This window comes from Camelus bactrianus, chromosome 5 (assembly GCF_048773025.1).
Source record: "Camelus bactrianus isolate YW-2024 breed Bactrian camel chromosome 5, ASM4877302v1, whole genome shotgun sequence".
Taxonomy (NCBI): domain Eukaryota; kingdom Metazoa; phylum Chordata; class Mammalia; order Artiodactyla; family Camelidae; genus Camelus; species Camelus bactrianus.
The window spans coordinates 105,132,625-105,154,039 of NC_133543.1; the positions used below are offsets into that span (position 1 = coordinate 105,132,625).

Sequence of the window (21,415 nt, forward strand, 5' to 3'; positions counted from 1 at the left end):
GAAATTTATCGAGGCTTTATAGCCCACGACATTTATTTTGACTAACATTCTATGTGCACATGGGAAGAACATGTATTCTACAGCTACTGGGAGAAGTGCTGCATGTATGTGAATTAGTGCGAGCTGATTCAGCCTGTTGTTTGAACTGTGTAATGTTGACTAAAGGATAGAAAAACAGAACAGTGAGACAGAAAAGAGTCCAGAACATACATGGTCACTTGATCTCTGATGGGGACTCCTCCAATTCGGTGGAAAGATGATGGCCTTTCAGTAAGTGATGGTGGGTCTACCGGGTAGCCACGCGGGAAAAAGTGAGCTCTCACCCCCTACCACAACATTCACAAGAATTAATTTGTGATCCGTCATAGATCTGAACGTGAACACTGACACAATTAAGCTTCTAAAAGAAGACAGGAGAATATCCTAATGGAAAAACACCAACCATAAGAGAAAAGACTAATAAATCGGACTTCATTGAGAGACTCCTGTTCAGCACGCGCAGTCGCAAACCCAGAGCGGCGGAAGGTCTTGCAGCATCTTCCATACAAGGCAAGTTCAAGTCTCCGTCTACACCACCAAGCCATGTGTCAGACCAGGGACACAGTAGCCAGACCATGTAAAGAATCTCTGCAATCCGTAAGATAATTACGGGTGAGAACCCCGGTGGCTGGTGTCAGAGCTAGGTCCTCATCAGGCGGCCAGGCGGGACCTGCTCCTGCCCGTGGTTCTCCTTGGGCGCACACCGGGAACTCGCGGGGTCCTCCTCAAGCGGGGAGGCAGCGGGGAAGCTCTGGCCGCGGCTCCGCCCCGGGGGTTGCCTTTTCCTTAGAAGGCAAAGCCCCAAGCCTCGCCTCTCGCCGGCGGAGAGTTGCGCTTTGCTACCCGCAATCCCCTCGCCTCCTACGCCGCCGCCGCCGCCGCCGCCGGGGCCCCCGGAGCGCCTGAGGCCCCGCGCACTCCGCGCTCCAGCCGAGCTCAGGCGTGGACTGGGCGGGCGCCGGGGCGGGGCGCGCGTCCTCGCCGGTTTGAATGGAAGGATCCAGATCCGCGGAGACGGCGGCCAGCAGATTCTGAAGCCAGCGCTCCTCCCCGGCCTCCGCGCCCGCGACATGCCGCAGGAGAGGTAAGCGGGCGGGCCGCACTGCGGGATCGGCGAGGGGCGGAGGTGGGTGGCCCGGGATGGGGGGCCGGGCTGGGGTCCTGGCTGCGGCTGGTTGGGAGGAGCAGGTTGGGCCGTGCCCTCCGCTCACGCCTCCGCCGCCCCCGCACTCGTCTTCGAGCGCGGGCTCGGCGGCCCCAGAGCAAATTGCCATTTCCCCGCTGTCCTTCCTATCCCTGGCAGCCGGGGGGATCTTTGTGAGTGAATTCAGAATCGAAAAGAATGTGTCACCGTGCTTCTAAAGATTTGGGGCACAACAGAACGCTTACTCGCCTCAGGCCGAAGCCCTTCCCCAGAGCCGCGCCCGGCCCTGCCTCCCTGTGCGCCCCGGCCCGGCGCGCGGACGCGATCCCGGCGCACGCCGCGCCGCTTCCCCTCCCAGCGCGGCCGGCCTTCCCCTCCGCCAGCCAGGCCCGGGCGGCGGGCCGGGCGCGGCTGAGCGTGTCTGCCCGCAGGTGTGGCGCCCCCCGCCCGCGTCCCCGCCATGGAGGTGCTGCGGCGCTCCTCGGTCTTCGCCGCCGAGATCATGGACGCCTTTGACCGCTCGCCCACCGACAAGGAGCTGGTGGCCCAGGCCAAGGCGCTCGGCCGGGAGTTCGTGCACGCGCGGCTGCTGCGCGCTGGCCTCGCCTGGAGCGCGCCCGAGCGCGCCGCGCCCGCGCCCGGCGGCCGCCTGGCCGAGGTGTGCGCGGTGCTGCTGCGCCTGGGTGAGTGCGGGCATTGCTGGGCCGGGTCCCCAGGCTGCCCCTCCCGAGCTGGTCCTTGGGGCGGGGCCCGCTGCGCCTCAGGGTACAGCTGTCCCCGCAGTGGCCCGCCCACCGGGTGACCCGGCCAGCACCCGTCCCTGCAAGCCCCAAGTCTCGCCTCGGTGCAGAGAGGGGGCTGGCCCCGGGGTGCCCGGAGAAGGAGGAGCCTAGCGCGCTGTCCTTTGCTGCCTCCACTCCCTCTGTTTTCCTGGTCATCCTCACCCGCCTGCTCACCCGGCAGACCTCCCCAGATTGGCCTGCTCAGTCCGGATTCCAGGCATTCTGGCCATAAAGGATAGAAAGCTCCGAGAAGAAGAATGTTTTGGTGGCTGAACTTTCAGAGTGACCCTTGTACTCAGCTGGACAGAAAAATCCTTTGTCGGACCACGTGTCCCCATATTTGTTTTGGAAAATAGATCCTTGCAGTTACTGGCTGAAATCCTGCTTTTTTTTCCTCTTAATTTGGAGCTCTCCTAGGGCTCCCTGTGGAAATTGAGTGCCCCAGGAGAGCTGAACCCCCGCTGAAGCTGGGTAGCCAAAAATCTCACTTGAATGGCTTGTTGGGTAGACATCGGGGGTACTTGTTTCTGGGGTCACACAGCCCAGTAACTGTGTCCATCTCCTCCAAAGACCCCAGAGAGGGAGGGACCAGTCCAGCTGACTCAGTCAGTCCACTTCACCACCGTGACTGAGGCTGTACTCGCCCAATCCATCCAGTGCCATGCCCAGAGTGTGCACATGGTGGGGACTTGGTGGTATAACTGGAGCCCTTACCCGGTGGCTCCCCAGGCAGAGTGCGGGAAGAGGCTAGCCCTGGATCCTGGGCTGGAGGAAACGCCCCATGAAGGGGGATGCTTGCCTCTTCAGCCTGGCACTAGTGTCTGCTTGTCCCTGGAAGCAGGGCTGTGTAGCCCTGGCCTGCCCAGGAGTGTGTAGCCCTGGCCTGCCCGGGAGTGTGGTGGGGGAGACACACAGATGCCGTGGGGCCAGCACAGAGGGCTGCTGGCAAGGGTGGTACCCACTGACCTTGGGACAGGGGAGAGGTTTCTAGGTGTGGAGAGCAGGCGGGGCTGGGGACCAGCCAAGGGTCCAGAGTGCCTGGACTCACATGAGGTCAGGGCCCACTGCCATTTCTTCCAGTTGGGCTGTGGGGACAGCACTGGGGGAGTGTTCTAGAGGGCCCTGGAGAATATGGTTTCCTGGCCTCCTGCGAGCCCCCCTGCCTGGGACTGCTGGAGTGGGCAGGAGGGAGTCCTGCCTCCGTCCCTGCCTGCTCTGTGACACTGCCCCCACAGCTTCCACCTCCTCGTCTGAGAGCGGGGCCCTGGGTCTCTGTTGTTTGAACTTGTCTGAAGTCCTGCTTCGGGCTCTGCTTATCAGGCCGGTTGGCTTCTGTCCCCTCAGAGCTGTGACATCAGACCCTGAGAGCTCGGGACGTTTCTGGCTGGGGCTCAGGGAGCAGGGACGAGCCAAGGGCCCAAGGGCCCCCGTGCTGTTCCTCTCAGGGGGCCAGGCCTTCAAGGCCCTTCTCCAACGTCCGGCTTCACCATGGCCAGTCCCTGGGGCTCAGTGCCTGACAGACGGCTAACGGGCCTGGGAGGGAGATGGCTTGGAGCCCCAAAGTGTTCTCATTCATGTCGTCTGTTGTATCCACCCTTGCAGCTGCTCAGCATGACCCCCACCTGACCCTGCCCCAACATACCCCAACCCCTCCTCAGCACAGACACCCAGCTCCCAGGGCAGCCACAAACAGGAAGAAGCCCAGGTCGAGTCCCCACGGTCAGTCTCTTGGGGCCAGTCCCCAGGAGCCCCTGGGGTCTATGCGTGGGAAGCCCTGGGAATTTTCAGGCCTCCTCCCGCATCACTCCGCCAGCCTTGCCTCAATTCTGCCCTGGTTCCAGGTCTTAATTAGATGGAGTGCAGCTGGCCCCAGGGGCGCCTCAGCACCCTTATTGCGGGACCTCCAGGCGGTGGCGTTTCCCTGTTTGCTTTGGCTGGAGAAGCGGCTGGGCTGGGGGACTCCCAGTCCTGGGCATGTGGGACTCCGGGCACAGCACTGCCAGGGCAGTGAGTGCGCGCACAGATGGGGCCCCTGAGAGGGCCTCCCTCTGCTGAGTGTGGCCGCCCCCTTGGATGCCCCTGCTTGGCACCTGGAACCCAGGTTTGTCCCTGGGTGGTGCCGGTGGCCCAGGGCAGGGGCTCCACTTCCTGGCTCACCGAGTGTTGCTGGGTCCTGGGCGAGGACACCCCTCTGAGGCAGTGGTGGCTGGGCGACCCGCCTGTGTGGGGTCGCCGGTGTGGTCCCTGCCCATGCTGGGCTCTGGCCTCTTGCCGTCAGACTGCCGCCTGCCCGCCTGGGCAGCTTGCTGTGGGCTGTGAGTCACCGATCAGGCATGGCCTGGGATTCCCGCCCCACCGGCCCAGCCGGCTCTGCCCAGAGTGGGAGGGGGAGGCGTGGCTGGCTTGTCAGAAGGGGCAGGCCCCAGAGGCAGGTCTGGGGGTGCCCACTGTACCTCCCTGGTCTTGTCCCCAGGGGCCGTGGGCGGGGTGTCAAGTGGGGTGGGTGGTGTGTTGGTGGGGGAGGTCAGGGATCATGGCGGCTCAGCAGGGGGGGAGGTCAGCTGTGACCACGGGCCGAGCGGTGGGCTGCTCCTTGCCTGTGTGACCACAGCTGGTCTTCCCATGTGTCCACACAGCGGATGAGCTGGAGCTGATCCGGCCCAGCATCTACCGCAACGTGGCCCGCCAGCTGAACATCTCCCTGCAGTCCGAGACCGTAGTGACTGACGCCTTCCTGGCTGTGGCGGCCCAGATCTTCTCTGCAGGTAGGCCTGCACGTCCATGCCAAGGTGCCCACAGCGCCGACTGGCCCACGGTCTGTGGGTCAGGGCAGGGCTGCAGCACTGGGTGGGCTCACAGGGGAGCCGCCCAGCGCCGACACATGCTTTCCCGCTGTGTAACAAACCAGCCCCAAACTGCAACTCAGACGGTGATGGATGGTCCCTCCCCTGGTCTGAGACCGTGGGCCCACTGGGCAGCTGGCATGGGGCCTCTCGTGCAGTTCTGGTCAGGCATTAGCTGGGGCTGGAGGAACCTGAGGTCCTGGCTGGGCTGCACGTCGCAGGCTGCCGATTTGTCCCAGCTGTTGGCTGCACTGGGGCCGAGCTGTCCTGCACGCATCCTCACGTGGCCTCCGAGGCTTGGGCTTCTCTCACAGCGTGGTTCCAGGTCCCAAGCAGCGCAGGTAGGTGCTGCCCAGCTCTTATGACTTGAGAAGTCACAGTGTCACTGCCAAATTCTGTTGGTCAGAGGCAAGTCACAGAACAGCCCCATGTGGGTGAGAGGGAGGCCCTGGAGTGTGAGTCCCGGTGGAGTGGCTCACTGGGACGTCACTGGGAATAGCGACACACCTGTTTCACCTGTGAATCTCCAGAGCCTCCGTCTGTGCCCCAGGAGCAGGTGATGTCTGCTCCCGCTGCTTCCTGTCTGCATATGTGCCTCCAGGCTCAGGGAGGCATTAGGAGGCACCCCCCACGAAGCCCCTCCCGTTCCCTGGGCTCACCTGCCCACCTGTGACCCCCTGCCCTGTTCTGGCGCCCCATGCTCGGCGAGCCGCCTCATTCCCGCGACCTGGTCCGTAGCAGATGCCAGGCCCTGCCAGCCATCCAGGTGACCCTGGCCCCACCCCTGTGCAGATAGAGTGCAGCAGCTTGTCTATCTGCCGGTCCCACAGGTGGCTTCCCGGCACCACACGGTGCTGCTCTGGCCCGGGGACCTTGTGACGCCCAGTCCTAGCCCTCTGGGAGGGGGCTTGGGGGCCCTAGAGCCAGCCCAGCTGGTGTGGGGGTAGGAGTGGCCATGTGGCATCGAGTGTGGGGAGGGCCACCAGGAGGAGGAGAGGCCCCAGGCAGCAGGGAAGCCTCGAGCCCCTGCCTGTGAGGCGGCTCTGTTCTGTCCCTGACCAGCAGTGTGACTCCAGCACAGCCCTCGCCTCTCCTCATCTGTGGGATGGTTGGGACAGCAGCAGGGCAGGGCTTTGGAGCAGAGGATCCTGGGGGGAGCCCCAGTCCCTGTCACCTGAAAACAGCCCATGCCCTGGGGGGGCCGTCCCCCTGCCGTCCCCTGCAGAAGAAAGGATGCTCAGTGGAGTGGCTGCCGCACCCCCAGCTCCTCTGACCTCTCTGTATGATCTCCAGGGTCTTCTCCCAAGGAGGCTCCTCCGACCCCTGGTGGGCAGGCCAGACAACTGGGGGCCGAGCAGGGCCTGGCAAGCTAGGCCTCCCTTGGTTGTGGCCAGTGTGGAGGGGGCACGGGACCACTGGATGCAGAGTCCCCTCCTCCCGGGTAGCCCCGGGTCAGCACTGACCTCCTGTCAGCAGTCAGCATGGCCAGGACGTCCCAGGGGAGGGCCCGGGTGGGCTCTGGGTGGGCCTGACAGTCCTGACGTGGGCCTGGGGGTGGGGGGTGGCGGTGGGGAGCAGCCCTCGCGGTGACTCAGGCAGGGCCAGTGGAGGAGGCAGCGAGGGGGTGGGGCCCAGGAAGGAAGCAGGGCACAGCGGGCGTCCAGGGCTGACAGCTGCCCTCAGGCCTCCCTGGGCTCCTGGTCCCGGCCTGACGCCGGCGCGTGGGTGGCCGCCCGTGTCTGTCTCCGGGCTGTCAGGCTGGTGGCTGGTTTACAAGATGAGGCCTGGCTTTAAAAGGAAGGGTCACCTCTGAGAATGCAGCTTGGCCCTGCTGGTGGTTGGGACTGAATGGGGAGGGGGGCCAGGCTCCAGGGTGGTGGCGGGTGTGCGGAGAGGGGACAGGGGACAGGGGACAGGCGGGGAGGAGGGGGTGGGTCAAAGCACCCACCCTTGCCTGCCCAGCCCTCTCAGTGCGGGGATGGGCCTGAGAGGTGCCCAGGAGGGCTCTGGGTTCTGGGAGGACAGGGCAGGGCCTGGGAGGGAGAGGAGGGAAGGGGCAGGAAGGAGCGTGTGGCCGCCATGAATGGGCACAGGCTGCTCGGTTCTTTCACTTGTAAAGAGGTCGGTTTAAATCTCTGGAGCAGGACGTGCCCCTCCATGTTCAAGCACCCCTACCCCCCAGCACTGTCACCCTTTTCTTGGGCCAGCCTCCACACCCCCACCTGCCCTGGTGTGGGCTGTGTGACCTGCATATGGTTTCTTAACCTCTCTGGACCTCGGAGCCCCTGGGAAAGGGAGTAGGAGCAAGCTCCAGGGAGCAGAGTGTTGCGGGTCCACTCGCTTCTGCTGCTAACTGGCCCTCAGACCGCCCCACTTGGCCAGCATGGGGCTGCCCCTCCCACCCTCCTGCTTATTGCCCGCTGAGGTCTCCTTGTCCATCCCAGCCTCAGTGTCCACGGACCCTCTATCCACAAGGCGAGCTCCCGCCATCAGATGCTTGCAGGCCCCAACCCTCCGCCCGTGGCCTCTCCCAAGCAGCTGGACCTCACACATTCTGACCCCCAGGCTGGACCTCCCCCCCTTCCTCCTGGCAGCTCCCTCACCTGCCCTGGCTGTGGCTGCATCTTCGCTGAAGGGGTGTCTCACTTCCCTTCAGTGGAAAAACTGAGAGTTGGCAAGTGTTTCTATTTTTTCCTTCTTATGACAAGAATAAAACATTTTATCGCTTAAAGATCAGAAAATACGCAAGATAAAGTAATCTTAGAAATCAGTGCTAAAAAGACAGCTTCATTTAAACATGAGTGAAGGCTCCGAATAGACGTTTATTCAAGGAAGACGTCTAGATGGGCGGTAAGTGCGTGGGAAGCACTCAGCACCTCAGTCACCAGGGAGATGCGCATCGGACCCCACCAGGACCCCGCCTCACACCCACGGGACAGCTGGAGCCCGGAAGCCAGAGAGCCCCAAGTGTGGGTGAGGTGCAGCTGCGGTGGAAGACGGTCTGTCAGTTTCTCTAGTGGTTTGACCTGATGCAGCCACCACGTGACCCTGCAGGTCCGCTCCTCAGTCTTGCCCATGGAGAGTGAAGCCAGGTGTCCGCACGAGGACTTGGACGCGAACGTTCGGAGCAGTGCATCTGTACCAGCCGAAGGGCCACACCCCATGTGCCATCACCTGATGGATGGATAAGCAAAACACGGTCCACCCACGTGATGGTATGTGACTCAGCGGCAGGAAGGAGTGAGGTGCCCACAGACCCAACAACGTGGAGGAACCTTGAAACCATTCTGCTCAGAGAAAGGAGTCAGACACACAATGGGGCGTGTTGTGTGAGTCTGCTGGTATGAAACATCCAGAACAGGCACCTCCAGGGAGACAGTAGATCAGAGGTTTCTAGGGGCCAGGAAATAGGGGCCTGATGCTCCCGGGGACAGGGACTCAGGGGTATGGAAATATCCTGAAATTCGACAGTGGAGATGGTTCAAAGTTGTCAATATGCTAAAAAGGTCGGATGTCACGTTTTAAAAGGATGAATTTATGGTAGTAAGATTGTATCTCCAGAAAAAGTAAAGAAAACATGAAGAGCTCAAAGAAAACAGGACACCGCCCCTGGAGACCACCCTGCGGGCAGCCTCCTGACCAGTGCTTGTGGCGGGCACACGTCCCCTCGGGCGACAGCCAGCCTCTCTCTGCAGATCCCATGGCGGGTGATCTGGACATCATTTCCTTGTCCCACCCTCCTCTGCAGACCCTTCACCTCTGGTGGTGCTGGGTGCCTGCTGGGTGCCAAGGGCCCTGCCGTGGGCAGAACAGAGCCCACCACCAGGCAGGTGCTGGGAGCAGCTGGTAAACGGGGAGTGTGGTGTGACATCCTTGTGCCTTGGGTGGCACTTGGAGGGAGGACCTTGAACCACCCCGGGGGTGGGCGAGCACCACAGGCAGCCGTGGGGCTGGAATAGCGTGCTCGAGGCTGGGAGCGGGGGAAGGAAAGGGGCCTGCTCGGGCGGGATCTCAGTCTTGGATTCATTTTAGAAGACGGGAAGTGACTGTAACAGGAGGGGTTTAAGCAGGGGAGTGACATGGCCTGATTTATGGGGTGTTAAACTTTCTTTTCATTGCAGTGAAGTTCACATAACATACAGTTAGCATTTTTCTTACATTTTTACTGAAGATTTGATCTACAGTGTTAGTGTCTGGTGTACACAGTCAGCATTTTCCACCGAACACTTTGGTGGCAGTGGTGCACGCAGTGCCACGCAGCCTCCACTTCTCTGTCTCCCGGAAGAACTCGGAGCACCCGCCATCACGCCGCCGTCACGCGTCCACACCCCAGCCCCCGGCCTCAGCCCTCCCTGGTCTCTTTCTGTCTCCATGGGCCTGACGGTTCCGGACATTTGGTCTGAATGGACCTGCACAGCACGTGGCCTTTGGAGCCGCTGCTTTTACCGAACGTGACTTTTCCGAGGTTCACCCAGGTCAGCCGGTGTCAGCGTGGCCTTCCTCCTTGATGCTGTTGTGCGGTCAGACCACGTTTTGCTTTTTCATTCACTGTGTCTTTTGTCATTTCCACCTTCGCTGACTGTGAACAGGGCTGCCGTGAATGTTGGTGAACAGGCATTTCTTCGTGCCGACTTGTGCTCTTGTAACAGGTGGTCCAGCTGTGGCTTGGAGGTGGGCTGGGAGCACACTTGCTCTGGAAGGTGCCGCTTCCCGCAGGCGCCGTCGCTGGCCTGCTTGTGTTCAGTCCTTCCACAGATGCTGCCGAGTGCCCGCCAGCCCTTCCCCGTCAGTCACCGGGTTGCAGGGCTGCCTGGGTCCCCGCTGTGTGACTGGATTTTTAACCTGATAGGCTGCAGTTTTTACATCTCCCTTAACTTGCACTTCTCTGGGTGTGAGTGAGGGTGAGCCCTTTTCACTCGTCTAGTGTATCATTTGTACCTTTGTTTTGTGAGTGGGCTGTTCATGTTCTGTGTTTACCTGAGAGGTCTCTCTTTTTCTCTTTGATTTACGAGATCTCTTTCTCTGCTAGGGAAGCGCTCTTCCCCAGGTGGCCTGTCGTCCCGGGCCGGCTCCGTCTCAGCTCTGCCTCTCAGTGGCTTAGTGGTCGGGGAGGTCGCTCCTCCTAGGGCCTCAGCCTCTTTATATGGAAAACACCCTGCCGTCCCTACGGGCCATCAGGAGACAACAAGCCAGGGCAGGTGCACCGTGACACCACCTCCTGTTTATCGCACCTGGCATCAGCTCCCCTCAACCTCCTATTCCCTGTTTGCCTTTCTGTTCCACCACTTCCTCCAGTGGACGGTGGGCTGGGCAGGGTCATCACTAGGCTCTGGCACAGGTGTGCAGGTGCAGAGGCATACAGGTGTGCAGGTGTGGAGTGGAGGCTCAGGAAATCTTCGCCTGAGAACCTCCTGTGAGGGTGGGCAGCAAGCTGATGGAGCATCTCTTCTGGTGGGGAGCTGTGGCTGTGGGTGGGGCTGGCCCCCTGAGTGCCGACCCCAGTCATCAGTGAGATGGCTGCACATGACCACGCGAGCTGGACTTGAGCTGTGCTTTGGTGGCCTTCTGCTGACCGGCGTCCATCTCCCCCTGCAGGCATCACGTGGGGCAAGGTGGTGTCCCTGTACTCCGTGGCCGCGGGGCTGGCTGTGGACTGCGTGCGGCAGGCCCAGCCTGCCATGGTCCATGCCCTCGTCGACTGCCTCGGGGAGTTCGTGCGCAAGACCCTGGCCACCTGGCTGCGGAGGCGCGGCGGATGGGTGAGGGGGGAGGGGTGCAAGGGTGCCAGGAAGGCGGGCAATAGTCGAACACCGAGCGCTGGCAGCGATGGGGTGGTGGGGTTGGAGGAGGGGAACAAGGACACCAGGAGAGGGATGAGGCCAGGGGTCCTTGCAGACCAGCTGCAGGGTGGACCTGTTCCCTGCAGCCCCCCAGGCCCTGACTCCACAGCTAAAACCCTCTGCCCCAGAGCCCCTGCAGGGTTGCTGTCACAGTCACGCACCACGCTGCCTCCTTGCCCACAATTGTGTGCCTGGCCCCGGGCGTGGAGGCCACAGGAGAGCTGTTTTCTCCTCTGTAAAGTGGCTGGTGGGCGAAGGCGTGTGGCCCCACTGACCAGGGCGACAGCTCAGCCCTCTGCTGAGGTCGCAGCCATGGGTGGAGGTCAGTGGGCCGCTGGGCTGCAGTCTCAGCTGAAGGCAGCCCTGGGCAGGGAGGGTGCTGTTTCCTGGATGACTCACGTGGCTGTGGGCAACCCTCTGTCCCACCCTGCCTTCCTGTCCTGGAGCCCAGCTGGGGCTGGGCACAGGGATGCTCGACACCTTGGCCAAAGGTTGGGTTGCAGGGGTAATGTGTCATGTCTTAGGACTAGAAAGAAATAAGGAAGAAAGGAGCGGCCATGCACTGGGCTTCTGGAAAGCTCAGTTCCTGCTCCTGTGCTGAGGGATTTATCCTTTCCTGCCACCCAGGCTGCACAGTGCCCGCAGCAGGACACCAGGGTGTTTGCAGCCCCTGAGAGCAGAGGGCAGTCAGCAGGTGGCTGAGCTGGAGACACTGGAGTCCTGTCCTGGGGGCCAGAGGGCTCCCTCCTGCTCAGGAGTGTCCTGCCTGCTGGCCCGGCCAGCTCCCTCCCTCCCTCCCACAACTGAGTCTCCTGCTGGGTCTGGTCCCAAGCTGGGTGGAGCCTTCCGTCCAGACTGGACCACACGCTTTCCCTAAATGGCCTCGCGCATTCCCTGAACTGACCCAGCTGACACCCGGGCAGGGCGCTCCACTCTCTGACCGACCCCTCTTCCCTCTCAGACGGACGTCCTCAAGTGCGTGGTCAGCACCGACCCCGGCCTCCGCTCTCACTGGCTTGTGGCCGTGCTCTGCAGCTGTGGCCGCTTCCTGAAGGCTGCCTTCTTCATGCTGCTGCCGGAGAGATGAGCTGCTGTCTTGGGCAGAGGATGCCACCCGGCCCCCCAACCCCAGAGGCCCTTGGCCCCCGAAAGCATCGTCCTCCACCCCCTCCCAGCCAGGAAGACCCTCGGAGCCCTGCGTCAAAGCTGGAGGCCCTGCCCTGAGCCCCTCTTCCACAGACCCAGGCCCTCCGGAAGGGGGACTGGGAGGGGGGCTTCCCTGGGCCTGGAGCTGGGCTTCAGTGCCGACAGGGGGCCGCTCCCCACTGCTCCCCTCTTGCAGCCCCAGCTTGTCCCCTTCTTTCTAGAGCCGGAAAGTCAGGGTCACCTCCCAGGCCCCAGAGGAAAGCAGCCAGGAACAGGAAGCTCTCGCTCGATGCCGGGGTCCCGTCCGTGTAGGGACCACATCAGGACATGAGCCGGCCTCGGTCCTCATGGGCATGGGGCCCTGGACACTTGGCCTGAAGGTGACTCTGGTGCTGCCAAGGCTGGAGGAGCGGGGGGGGGGTCTTCCTGACCCCACGAACAGAGCAGAAGGCTCATGTGGTGTTTGCTGCATCCACTTTTGGAGTGAGTGCATCTCCACCCATGGCAGGGCCCTCGTGGGGCAGGGACCCGGGTGGGGGGCTCCAGGCCGCACACCTGACCGATGAATACCAGCGTCCATGAACAAGGTGGACGGTGTGTGTGTGTGTTCGGTCCCAATAAAGTTTCATGGTAAACGGAGAGCAACCCTGTCTGCTTTCCTTGCGCCTGTCCTCCTAGGACACCAGGGACCGGACAGAGGGCAGAGGATTAACGTGATGAAACACGGAGCAGAGCCCCCCAGGGTCCTCCCTGACTGGGGCTGCTTTGTGCTTCCCTGGGCCGCAGTGGGGCACTCACGCATGCGCGTGCACACGCTCCCACACGCGCAAGTGTGCTGCCACGCTGCCACACGCATGCACACACTCACGCACACGGGCAGCCCTGCTCTCCATGATCCTCAGTCATTCCTCCGCCCTCAGGTCCACCGCAGGGCGGGCCAGGACCTGGCCTCCCTGCCCCATTTGCCTTTCTGTAGGACCCAGGGTGACCAGAATGTGCTAAGGCCCTGGCTGCCTTCCCATCCGGCCCCCTGGTGTGGAGTCCCCAGCGCAAGGCCTCTGTGCACCAGGTGCGGCGGCCCTCCCCTCGCCCCATGGCCCGCCTCCTGCCCCGGCACCCCCACAGGGGCCCTGTCCTCGGCTTCCTCCCCGAGGGCAGGGCCTGGCCTCCCCAGAGCTGCTTGGGAGAGGGGACCCCAGGAGCGGGAAGCCTGGCCGGTGGAGGGAGGGAAGGAAGTCGGCAGGAGGGCGGGAAGGGAGAGGAAGGGGCTGCCGCGCCCCTGCTTCCTGTCGCTCTCCCGGTCAGCCCTCTGGTGTGTTTCCAGCGTCAGGGGTGATGTTACAGGGAGAGAATTCAGAGAAGCGGCAGAGATGGGTAGTCCTCACACGTGCTGGGGTAGGAGTTGTGGCGGGGACGAACGTTTCCAACAGCAGCAGGAAGAGACGTCCCTGGGCATAAACGGAGTGAAAGCGCGAACCCTCGGTGAGGGGGTTCTGAACAGTCCTCAGACACGCCCTAGCCCGGAGCAGATAAAAGGAAAGCCATCTCTTGAAGAGGCCCATTCTCTGTAAGTTTGCAAATTTAGCGTAATCTGCAAGAAAGTACCAGAATGGATTTTCCCCTCTGGATCTAAAGAAGCTAATTATGAAGTTCACATGAGGGGGGAAGAAAGGCAGAAACAGCCAGGAAAGCCCTTCAGAAGAAGAGAAACGAGGAGGGTCTGGGCCTGCCTGCAGCTGCACCGCCGGTGCTGCGTTGCGTCTGTCGCTGGGCAAGGGCAGGCCCCGGACACAGCCCGGGCCTGGGGGCCCAGCCCCTGACGCAGTGGGTAAGGCTGGCTGTCAGCAAAGCTGTGATGACCGGGAACCCGCACGTCACACTAGACACAAGACAGATTCCAAGTGGATCAAAGAAAGGGTAAAAATGGAACAAGTGTTAGGAAAAATGGGTGAATTTCTTCGTAACTGTTAAGTGGGTAGAAACTTCCTCAATGCGATTCAAAATCCAGGAATGATTAAAGACAAAACACTCACAGGAAAAAGAAGTTTATAACATTTAACATTTTCAAAAATACAACTTGAGACAGGAAACAGTAGTGGTCGTCACGGGCGGGGGTAGGGAGAGTGGGGTGACTGTCTAACAGGGATGCGGTTTCTTCTGGGGGCAACAGCCACTTTGGAAGCTGACAGAGGTGACGGTCGCACGGTGCTGCGAGTGCTCCAGGTGCCAGTCAGCCGAACACCCTGGTGCACTTCAGAGTGGTGACCTTCATGCTGTAACAGTCCACTTCACCTCCATGAAAGATTGTAATTTAAACTTAGGAATATTAGGGTTAATATTTATAACTCAAAAGAGCTCATCAGCTTCAAAACATCAAGAAGAGAAAGACAGAAGGAGAAATGCAAACCTCAGCTCCTCCAGGACCCACTCCCCACCTATCAGGTTGATGGGAGCAGGGACCCTGCCCCTCGCTGTGGGGTCCAAAGGGGGCAGCCCGTGTGAGGGGAGGGGCAGAACCCGGACAGTCACACAGGCATTTCCCCTGGCCTGGCAGTTCTGCTTCTAGAAGTCTACCCCAGAGACACACAGGCCAAAGTCCAAAATGACATGTGCAGGAAGTAATCCGTCATGGCGTTATGTGATTAGCAGAGACTGGAGACACCGCTGATGCCCAGCGTCAGGGTACCTGTGGATGAGCTGCGGCAGGGCCGCCCGGCAGCACGCTCCACGGCTGGGTCTACGCCCACAGGGAGAAAATTTGACTTGCTTTACGGGTTCAATGATCAGGCCATGTGGGAGATTCTGCATAAGTAAAGCGAACTTAATGCAACAGTCAATGTGCAGAAATTAAAATAAACGAATGGGTTTTTATGTCAAGTTGGTGACATAAAGCACCCAGAGAAACCAATTATTCCAAACTATATTTTATTTATTTTTGTTTTGTTAGGGGAGGTAGTTAGGTTTATTTATTTACTTATTTATTTTAACAGAGGTACTGGACATTGAACCTAGGACCTCGTGCATGCTAAGCAGGCACTCCACCACTGAGCTATCCTCTCCCCTGATTCCAAACTATATTTTAACTTTGTATCTTCAATGAGAAAGCTGTAAAAACAATAGCAAAAAAAAAAAAAAAATCAAACTTCAACCAGTAGTCTTATTGTTAATAAAAATACTATAGTGGGGGAGGGTATAGCTCAGTGGTAGAGCGTGTGCTTAGCATGCACAGGTCCAGGGTTCAATCCCCAGTGCTTCCATTAAAATAAGGAAATAAGTATATAAACCTAATTGCATACCCCCAAGACAAATTATTATTATGAAATATGTGTCCTGTAGAATAAAGCAAATAATGTTAAATAAGTTTTCATCTTAAAAGAGGTAAAATCCAAGAATTTAAGTAAAAAAATTTGTAAATGAAAACATTTTTTAAACACTTTTATTGTGGTATGGTTCCTGTACAGTGAACTACAGATATTTCAGATGTACAATTTGATGAATTCTGATAGATGTGTACCCCCGTGAAAACACCACCACAATCAAGATAGCCAGTATTTCCATCACTCCGCAAGAGGTGCAATTTTTGAGTTCCTAATTTATCCCTTCCCACCCTCTTTATCCCTGGTAAACATTACTTTGTTCTCTGTGCCTGTGAGTCTGTTTCTGTTTTGTGCATAAGTTCATTTGTGTCCTTTTTTAGATTCTACATATAAGTGATACCATATGGCATTTTCCTCTCTTTCTGGCTTACTGTAAACTTAAAATCTGAATGGGAAACACCGGTGTGGATGCATAGCTTTTTTTCTTTCTTAAAGAACGTGTATATCCCTTGGGGAGGGAGGGTATAGCTCAAATGGTAGAGCGCAGGCTTAGCATGCACGAAATCCTGGGTTCAATCCCCAGTACCTCTACTGAACAAACAAACAAAAAACCCCAACAAAACCCCTAATAATAATAAAAAAGTAGACCTAATGACCCCTTCAAAATAGAAATACAGTAATAAAAAATGTGTATGTCCCATGCGAAAGTAGTTACCTCAAACAGTCCAGATGAAATGGGTGACAAGATAAATGATGGAAGGATTTTCCAGCTGTGCCCAGGGAGGGGACAGGAAGTGGAGGGGCAGGCCAGGATTGGCACATCAGGGATGGTGGTCCCTCACCCCACCCTCGCTGAAGGGAAGGGGGGCTCTGGGCCAGGACGGGGGCACAGAGGCTTCATCCAGCCAACTCCAGGCTGTGTGAGCACCTGCTGGCTGTCACAGAAGACTGAGCCTGACTTGGGTCATGTCAAACACACGCGAAGCCCTGGGCCGGCAGCAAGGCAGGAGGAGGAGCGGGGAGCTGGTGCAGTGGGAGGGGCAGCTCGACCCCCTCTGCCACTCGAGCGAGTTCCCAGGGCTCACCCACTCACCACTGACAGACAGAGGCAGAGAATTTAACTTTTGTGCTGGCTTTTTGGTGTGAATTTATTTCAGAGAAACCAAATGAGACCTAAATGAATGGTGGGGGGTTCCTCCGAGAGAACTCAGCCCCTGGACGCTGAAGTGGGGACAGAGTAGAAGCTGGCTACTCTGCAGCTCTGATAGGGGAAGGTGGTCAGGCGGGGTCCCCGTGGTGATGGGGAACTGAGAATACAGGGTCAGGCCATCCCCACCTGAGACAGGCAGACGCTGTGAGGCACCCTATGCTGCGCAGGAAGAACTGGAAAGTGTGATCCAACCTCCAACTACAGGAAATAGAGGGGCAGAGGCACAGGTTGGACACAAGGGACCCAGATGGATCCAGAATCCAGACTGGGGACTCCTTCCAGGACTAGTGACAGGCTTCCCAGCAAGTCCGTGGCATGGAGGAGAGTGGAAGGTGACCAGATGACCAGGTCAGGTGTCTGCCCCTCATCTCTTGGCTCTAAGCCCCACCCTACAGATGCTCTGGTTTGGGTGCTGCCCTCCCAGGCCCTCCCAGCAGTGAGCAGGCAGGAGCCTGGGATGCAGGAGGAGGGAGGGAGTGGAGCTTCCTTGATGTTCCCAGCTCCTTTCAGTATTGGTCCAGCAGCAGAGACAGCCGACCCCAGCCTCTGTGCTCCCCGGGTGGGTGCTATGGTCTGAATGTATGTTTTGCCCCAAATTCATCCGTTGAAATCCTAACCCCCAAGGTGATAGTATGAGAAGGTGGGGCCTCTGGGAGCTGATTAAGTCACAGGCTCCACCCTCATGATTGGAGCTTGCACCCTTAGAGCAGAGACCCCAGAGAGCTAGCTTACCCCCCCTCCCCCGGGAGAACACAGTGGGAAGGCAGCTGTCCACAATTCAGGAAACGGGCCCTCCTCACCAGACCCAAATCTGCTGGTGCCTTGACCTTGGGCTCCAGCCTCCAGAACTGTGAGAAATGAATTTCTGTCATTTATAACCCACCCAGTCTGGCATTTGTGTTACAGCATCCTGAACAGACTGAGTCAGAAAGCTGACAGCATGAAGCAACACGCATGTGAAAATGTGGAAGTGGCTCTGGAAGTGGAAGGTGGAAGAGTCTGAAGGTGCAAAGCCTGCACTGTCATGAATGGGGGCTCTGGTGACCCAGAAAGAAGAGAACGTAGAGAAAGCCTCAGTCTAGGTTCCTAGAGACCCAAGTAATCCTGAACAGAATGCTGGTAGAAATACGGGTGTATTCATCTAAAACCATACAACAGCCAGTTTTGTTGTTGCTGTTGTTGTTGTTGTTTTTAACCAACAAAATGGACTATTTAGAGCAGTGAAGAACTGCACTACAGGACAGGCAATATGGTGAGCCACACGCAAGTGGGGTAGAACAGAGAAGAGGAAACTCTAACGGAGGAGGAGGGGGAGGTTGGGAGGGCCGCTGTAAACAAAGGGTCCACTGGAGGAAACGCAGAGTTGGAAGTACGGTGGATTTTCATTGGCCGAGTTGTGACAGCCTCTCATTGGCTGGGCTGTTGCCAGGCGAGGAGAAAATCTTCCTTCCTCCCCCTGTGGCTTCTGGCCCAAGAGGCAAGGGAGCCTTGTCCTCTGGGATCTGTGTTGACGTCGGTGGACTGGGTGGGTGCACCCCTGCTGGCCGCCTCACTGTTTTAGTGAGGGCTCCCTGTACTGACTGTCACAGATAAGCTTTGTCAAAAAGAGGCGAAGAGCTTGGCGGAACTGCCTGTGACCTAGGGTTCTGCGGGTGATGAAACTGGTTGCTGGGCTGAGGGAACTTCCAAGCAAAGTCTCAGTGCTGAGGCAGCGAGGGGCCTTGTTTCTCTTGAGCACTTAGAGTAAAACACAAGAAGACTTAACGACAGAATTACTACCCAAAAGGAAGCAGAGCTTAGCATTTTGGAAAATTCTCAGCCTAAGGGTATTGACAGTAAGGAGACAGCTTGTTCGGAGAGAGCAGGAAAGGCGTGGCGAAACTTGACAAGGAGGCCAGTACAGACCAGCCAGGAGGAGCGAAGTAGCCAAGCAGAGGGGCGGCTGGTCACCCACGGAGCTGAGCCAGGGACTGTGGTCCAGGACAAGAAAAATGACTTCAAAGACAGTTGGGAGATCGTGGGGGTGCCCCTCCCATCCCAGCTGAGGATCCAGCTCTGTCCCCATGTTCTTGTCCCAGGGCAGGGGTGGCTGCCCCTCTGGAGGGCACAGCCATGAATGTTGGTGGCATCAGGGACTGGCACTCGCAAGGTACCAGTGTGCAGAATGTAAGAGCCACAGGGGCCTGGCTCCATTTCCTAGACCATGAAGGATGGAACCACCTGCAGCCTCAGGCTCAGGCCCCAGGCAGAGCCCCACGCCCTACAAGGGTGGGCCATGGCAGAGAGCCCCCACTAGGGTGACCTGGATGGGCAGGCTGCTGGTGCACACTCCCAGCCTGGGGAGAGCTGTGGGCACATGACTCCAGCCCAGGAGAGCTGCAGTGTGGGCTGCACCCAGCAAAGCCTTGGGGGCAGGACCACCGCCCCAGTGGGCCTGGAGGACAGACACTGAGCCAAGGAGGGTCACCTGGAGCCCTGAGGTTTGGGACTTGCTCAGAACCTGCCACTTCTTGCCTACTTCTAGGAAAGGGAGTATTCATTCCGTTCCCTCCCACTGTTGCTACTTTGAGGCACATAACTTGTCTGGTGTCACAGGTTCACAGCTGGAGGGGACACTATGTTCCTGGTGAGGCTTCTGATACTGCGCTAAGAGAAAGAAAAAGGCTTTGTTTTGGGGGGAGGGTAGAGCTCAGCGGTAGAGCACGTGTCTAGCATGCAAGAGGTCTTGGGTTCACTCCCCAGTCCCTCCATTAAATAAATAAATGAATAAATAAATGAAAACCTAGTCACCCCCGACCCCAAATAAAAGGACTTCCTAACCCTGTTACTACCAGCTCTCTTAAGTTAAAAAAAAAGGCAGTGCTTTGTTTTACACGCATCCTGAAGCACTTGGGATAAATGGCATTCCGTCTGGAATCTGCTTTACATGCTCCAGATGAAGGACTAAAGGACGCAGAAGAGATGGGGGGCGGGGCGGGGAGGATGCAGGCAGGAGGGCAGGTGTGAGGTGTGAGGTGTGAGGTGCGGTAAATAGACAGATGAAGGGGATATTATACTGCAGAGTAACAAGCAAAGTCACACAATGACGCTAAGTCCCCAGCCACCCTCTCGTCTGGGGAACGCCCTGTCCCTGCAGCCCCTTCGTCCTTTGCTTATGATCGTCCACTCTACTGTAGACTTAGAAATCCTGTGATGTCGGCAAAACTGCAGGAAGAAAGAGTAAGAAAAAAAGTTACCCCCTTTTGATGTTTTAGGGAAAGACTCTGGAAAACAGTCACTAGAAGATGAAAGAACGCAGAGTCCGCACAAGCAACAACATTCAAAATGCTCCGCCATAAAAATAAAGGCCTTTTATTTGGTTTGCTCTGCCGTCCCAGGAACACCCGTGCCGCCCCCGCCCTGGCCACTGAGAAGCCCAAGTGTCAGCACGCAGGCCAGACGCTCTACCGGGGTCACGGGGTGACCTTCTTGTAGGTGACGTGGAGATGCGGCGTCAGGGGCTGGGTAGTGGTCGCCATGGAGACCGTCTGTTCAAGTTTGCCTTCAGAATTCAGTCTGAATTTTCGCGTAATCTGAGCAGAACAAAACAAGTACAAAATGTCTAAATTTGACCTTCCAAAGATCCAATGACCGCGGAGGTCCCACCACAGGCCAGGCGATCCTGCAGTGGCTGCAACATGTCACTTAAGACATCAGAGGCCTGTGAGCTGCAGTGTCCCTGCTGGCGGATGACAGACACGGCCCATGGCCGGAGGGGTGTCCCGACTTCCCTGCCCTCAGCTGTTCCCAGGAGACCAGCAGGAACTGGCCCTGCCTTATCTGGATCAGGAGCAGACCTTCGGCTGCCGCCTCCTCTATCTCACTTTCGCTCTGCAACTTGAACTGATGTAATGTGTTCTCGAAAAACTCAGGAACAGCACTTTTGGAACCTGAGTCATCAGAACAAAGTAGGCAGCGACTTCCAATAAGAATACACGCCCGTAGCAACCAAGCCCCCAGTGAGAAAGTGTCTGTGAGCAGAGTGAGAGCACAGTGGCAGCAGAGGGCCACCTGCAGTGGTCGCCACCGGGGACCCACAGTGTGCGGATAGGCCACAGCCAGCTGCTCCGTCACTGACAAACCCTCCAGTGGAGGAAAAACCAGAGAAGCCAGATTTCAGAGTCTATTTAAGGGCATCAGAGAGCCACCCAGGCAAAAAGGCCCAAGGTCTCAGAGAGAAGGGAGGGCAGAGGGGAGACCCAGCTTGGAGCAACCGTCCATCCCAAGGCTGGTGTGACTTTAAGAGGCCACCTGGAGGCTGAGGGGACAGAACGGGGCCGGGGTAGGGGGAGAACCAGCTGGGCGCCCCCGGGCCATGGAGTATGACACATGGGAGACACTCTAGAACTGGAGCCCGTCTGGAAGGAGGGACCGCGGAAAACCACCCCAGACTGCAGGTGGGGGCCCAGCAGAGCTGCACCCCAGGAGTAAGAGTTAACCAGAAGCAGTCTGGAAAGTCCAGTTTCAAAACAGCTCCATCTCTAATGAACAGGATCTGCCCTTCCTGGACCAATCACCAGAAGCACGAGAACCACTCTGGGTGGGAGAAAACATCACACAAAGCCTCAAGTCGGCTACAGGTGTTCACACATGATGTCCAGAATTCAAAACATTCAACGGAAAGGATGGAATGCAGCAGACAACAGACTCACATCTTCCAAGTGATTAAGATAATCGTCACCCTAGCATTCCAGGTGCAGTGAAAATACTCTTCAAAAGTGAAAGTAAAACACAGGCATCGTTAGACAAAAACTCAGACAACTCCCCACCAGCAGGACTCCCCACCCTTAAACGAAGTAAGAGAGGCAGTTCTCAGGGGTTTCAGGAAGACGGCCCAAGAGAATCAGAGGTGCAGGGCAGATGAAAGCAGCCAGGAGCAGCTGTCTGGACAGCTGCCCACAAGTCCAGACAACAAAGATGCTCATTACCATTTACACAACCTGGTGGGGTTCAGAGGGTGCGGTTAGCGGAGGAGGCAGGAGGGGTGCCTGGGGCACTCAAAGGGGCTCTGCGTGCCAGCATCACCAGCATCGCCCACAGGCGGCTGGAAATGCA

At 58.2% G+C, this 21,415-nt stretch overlaps 2 protein-coding genes across 6 annotated transcripts in view; one reads left to right on the plus strand and one right to left on the minus strand.

Annotated features, from left to right (window-relative positions):
- Nucleotides 1–608: 608 nt before the first annotated feature.
- On the plus strand, nucleotides 609–12,435 carry BOK (BCL2 family apoptosis regulator BOK). Of its 3 annotated transcripts, XM_074364754.1 has the most exons (5): nucleotides 617–1,123; nucleotides 1,615–1,866; nucleotides 4,602–4,730; nucleotides 10,404–10,567; nucleotides 11,610–11,875. In XM_074364754.1, exons 2-5 carry the CDS (start codon nucleotides 1,644–1,646, stop codon nucleotides 11,733–11,735), a joined length of 642 nt encoding a protein of 213 aa, XP_074220855.1. In that variant the 5' UTR covers nucleotides 617–1,123; nucleotides 1,615–1,643; the 3' UTR covers nucleotides 11,736–11,875. The 3 variants fall into 3 exon arrangements, with proteins under 3 accessions (XP_074220856.1, XP_074220855.1, XP_074220857.1); XM_074364755.1 differs by lacking the exon at nucleotides 10,404–10,567 and having other exon boundaries at nucleotides 609–1,123; nucleotides 11,610–12,435; XM_074364756.1 differs by lacking the exons at nucleotides 617–1,123; nucleotides 1,615–1,866 and adding an exon at nucleotides 3,227–3,684.
- A 7,221-nt stretch (nucleotides 12,436–19,656) lies between these two features.
- THAP4 (THAP domain containing 4) overlaps nucleotides 19,657–21,415 on the minus strand; it is a 32,757-nt gene continuing 30,998 nt past the window's right edge. For all 3 annotated transcript variants that reach the window (XM_074364750.1, XM_074364751.1, XM_010948098.3), the window contains one exon: nucleotides 19,657–19,893. In XM_074364750.1, coding sequence (XP_074220851.1) covers nucleotides 19,774–19,893 — 120 coding nt within the window. In that variant the 3' untranslated portion in view covers nucleotides 19,657–19,773. The remainder of the gene's footprint in view (nucleotides 19,894–21,415) is intronic.

Bases quoted from the DNA above. Each gene is read 5' to 3' on its own strand.
- BOK (XM_074364754.1), top strand. From the start codon at position 1,644: ATGGAGGTGCTGCGGCGCTCCTCGGTCTTCGCCGCCGAGATCATGGAC. The intron at 1,867-4,601 runs GTGAGTGCGGGC...GTGTCCACACAG, and splicing joins CGCGGTGCTGCTGCGCCTGG to CGGATGAGCTGGAGCTGATC. The intron at 4,731-10,403 runs GTAGGCCTGCAC...CTCCCCCTGCAG, and splicing joins GGCCCAGATCTTCTCTGCAG to GCATCACGTGGGGCAAGGTG.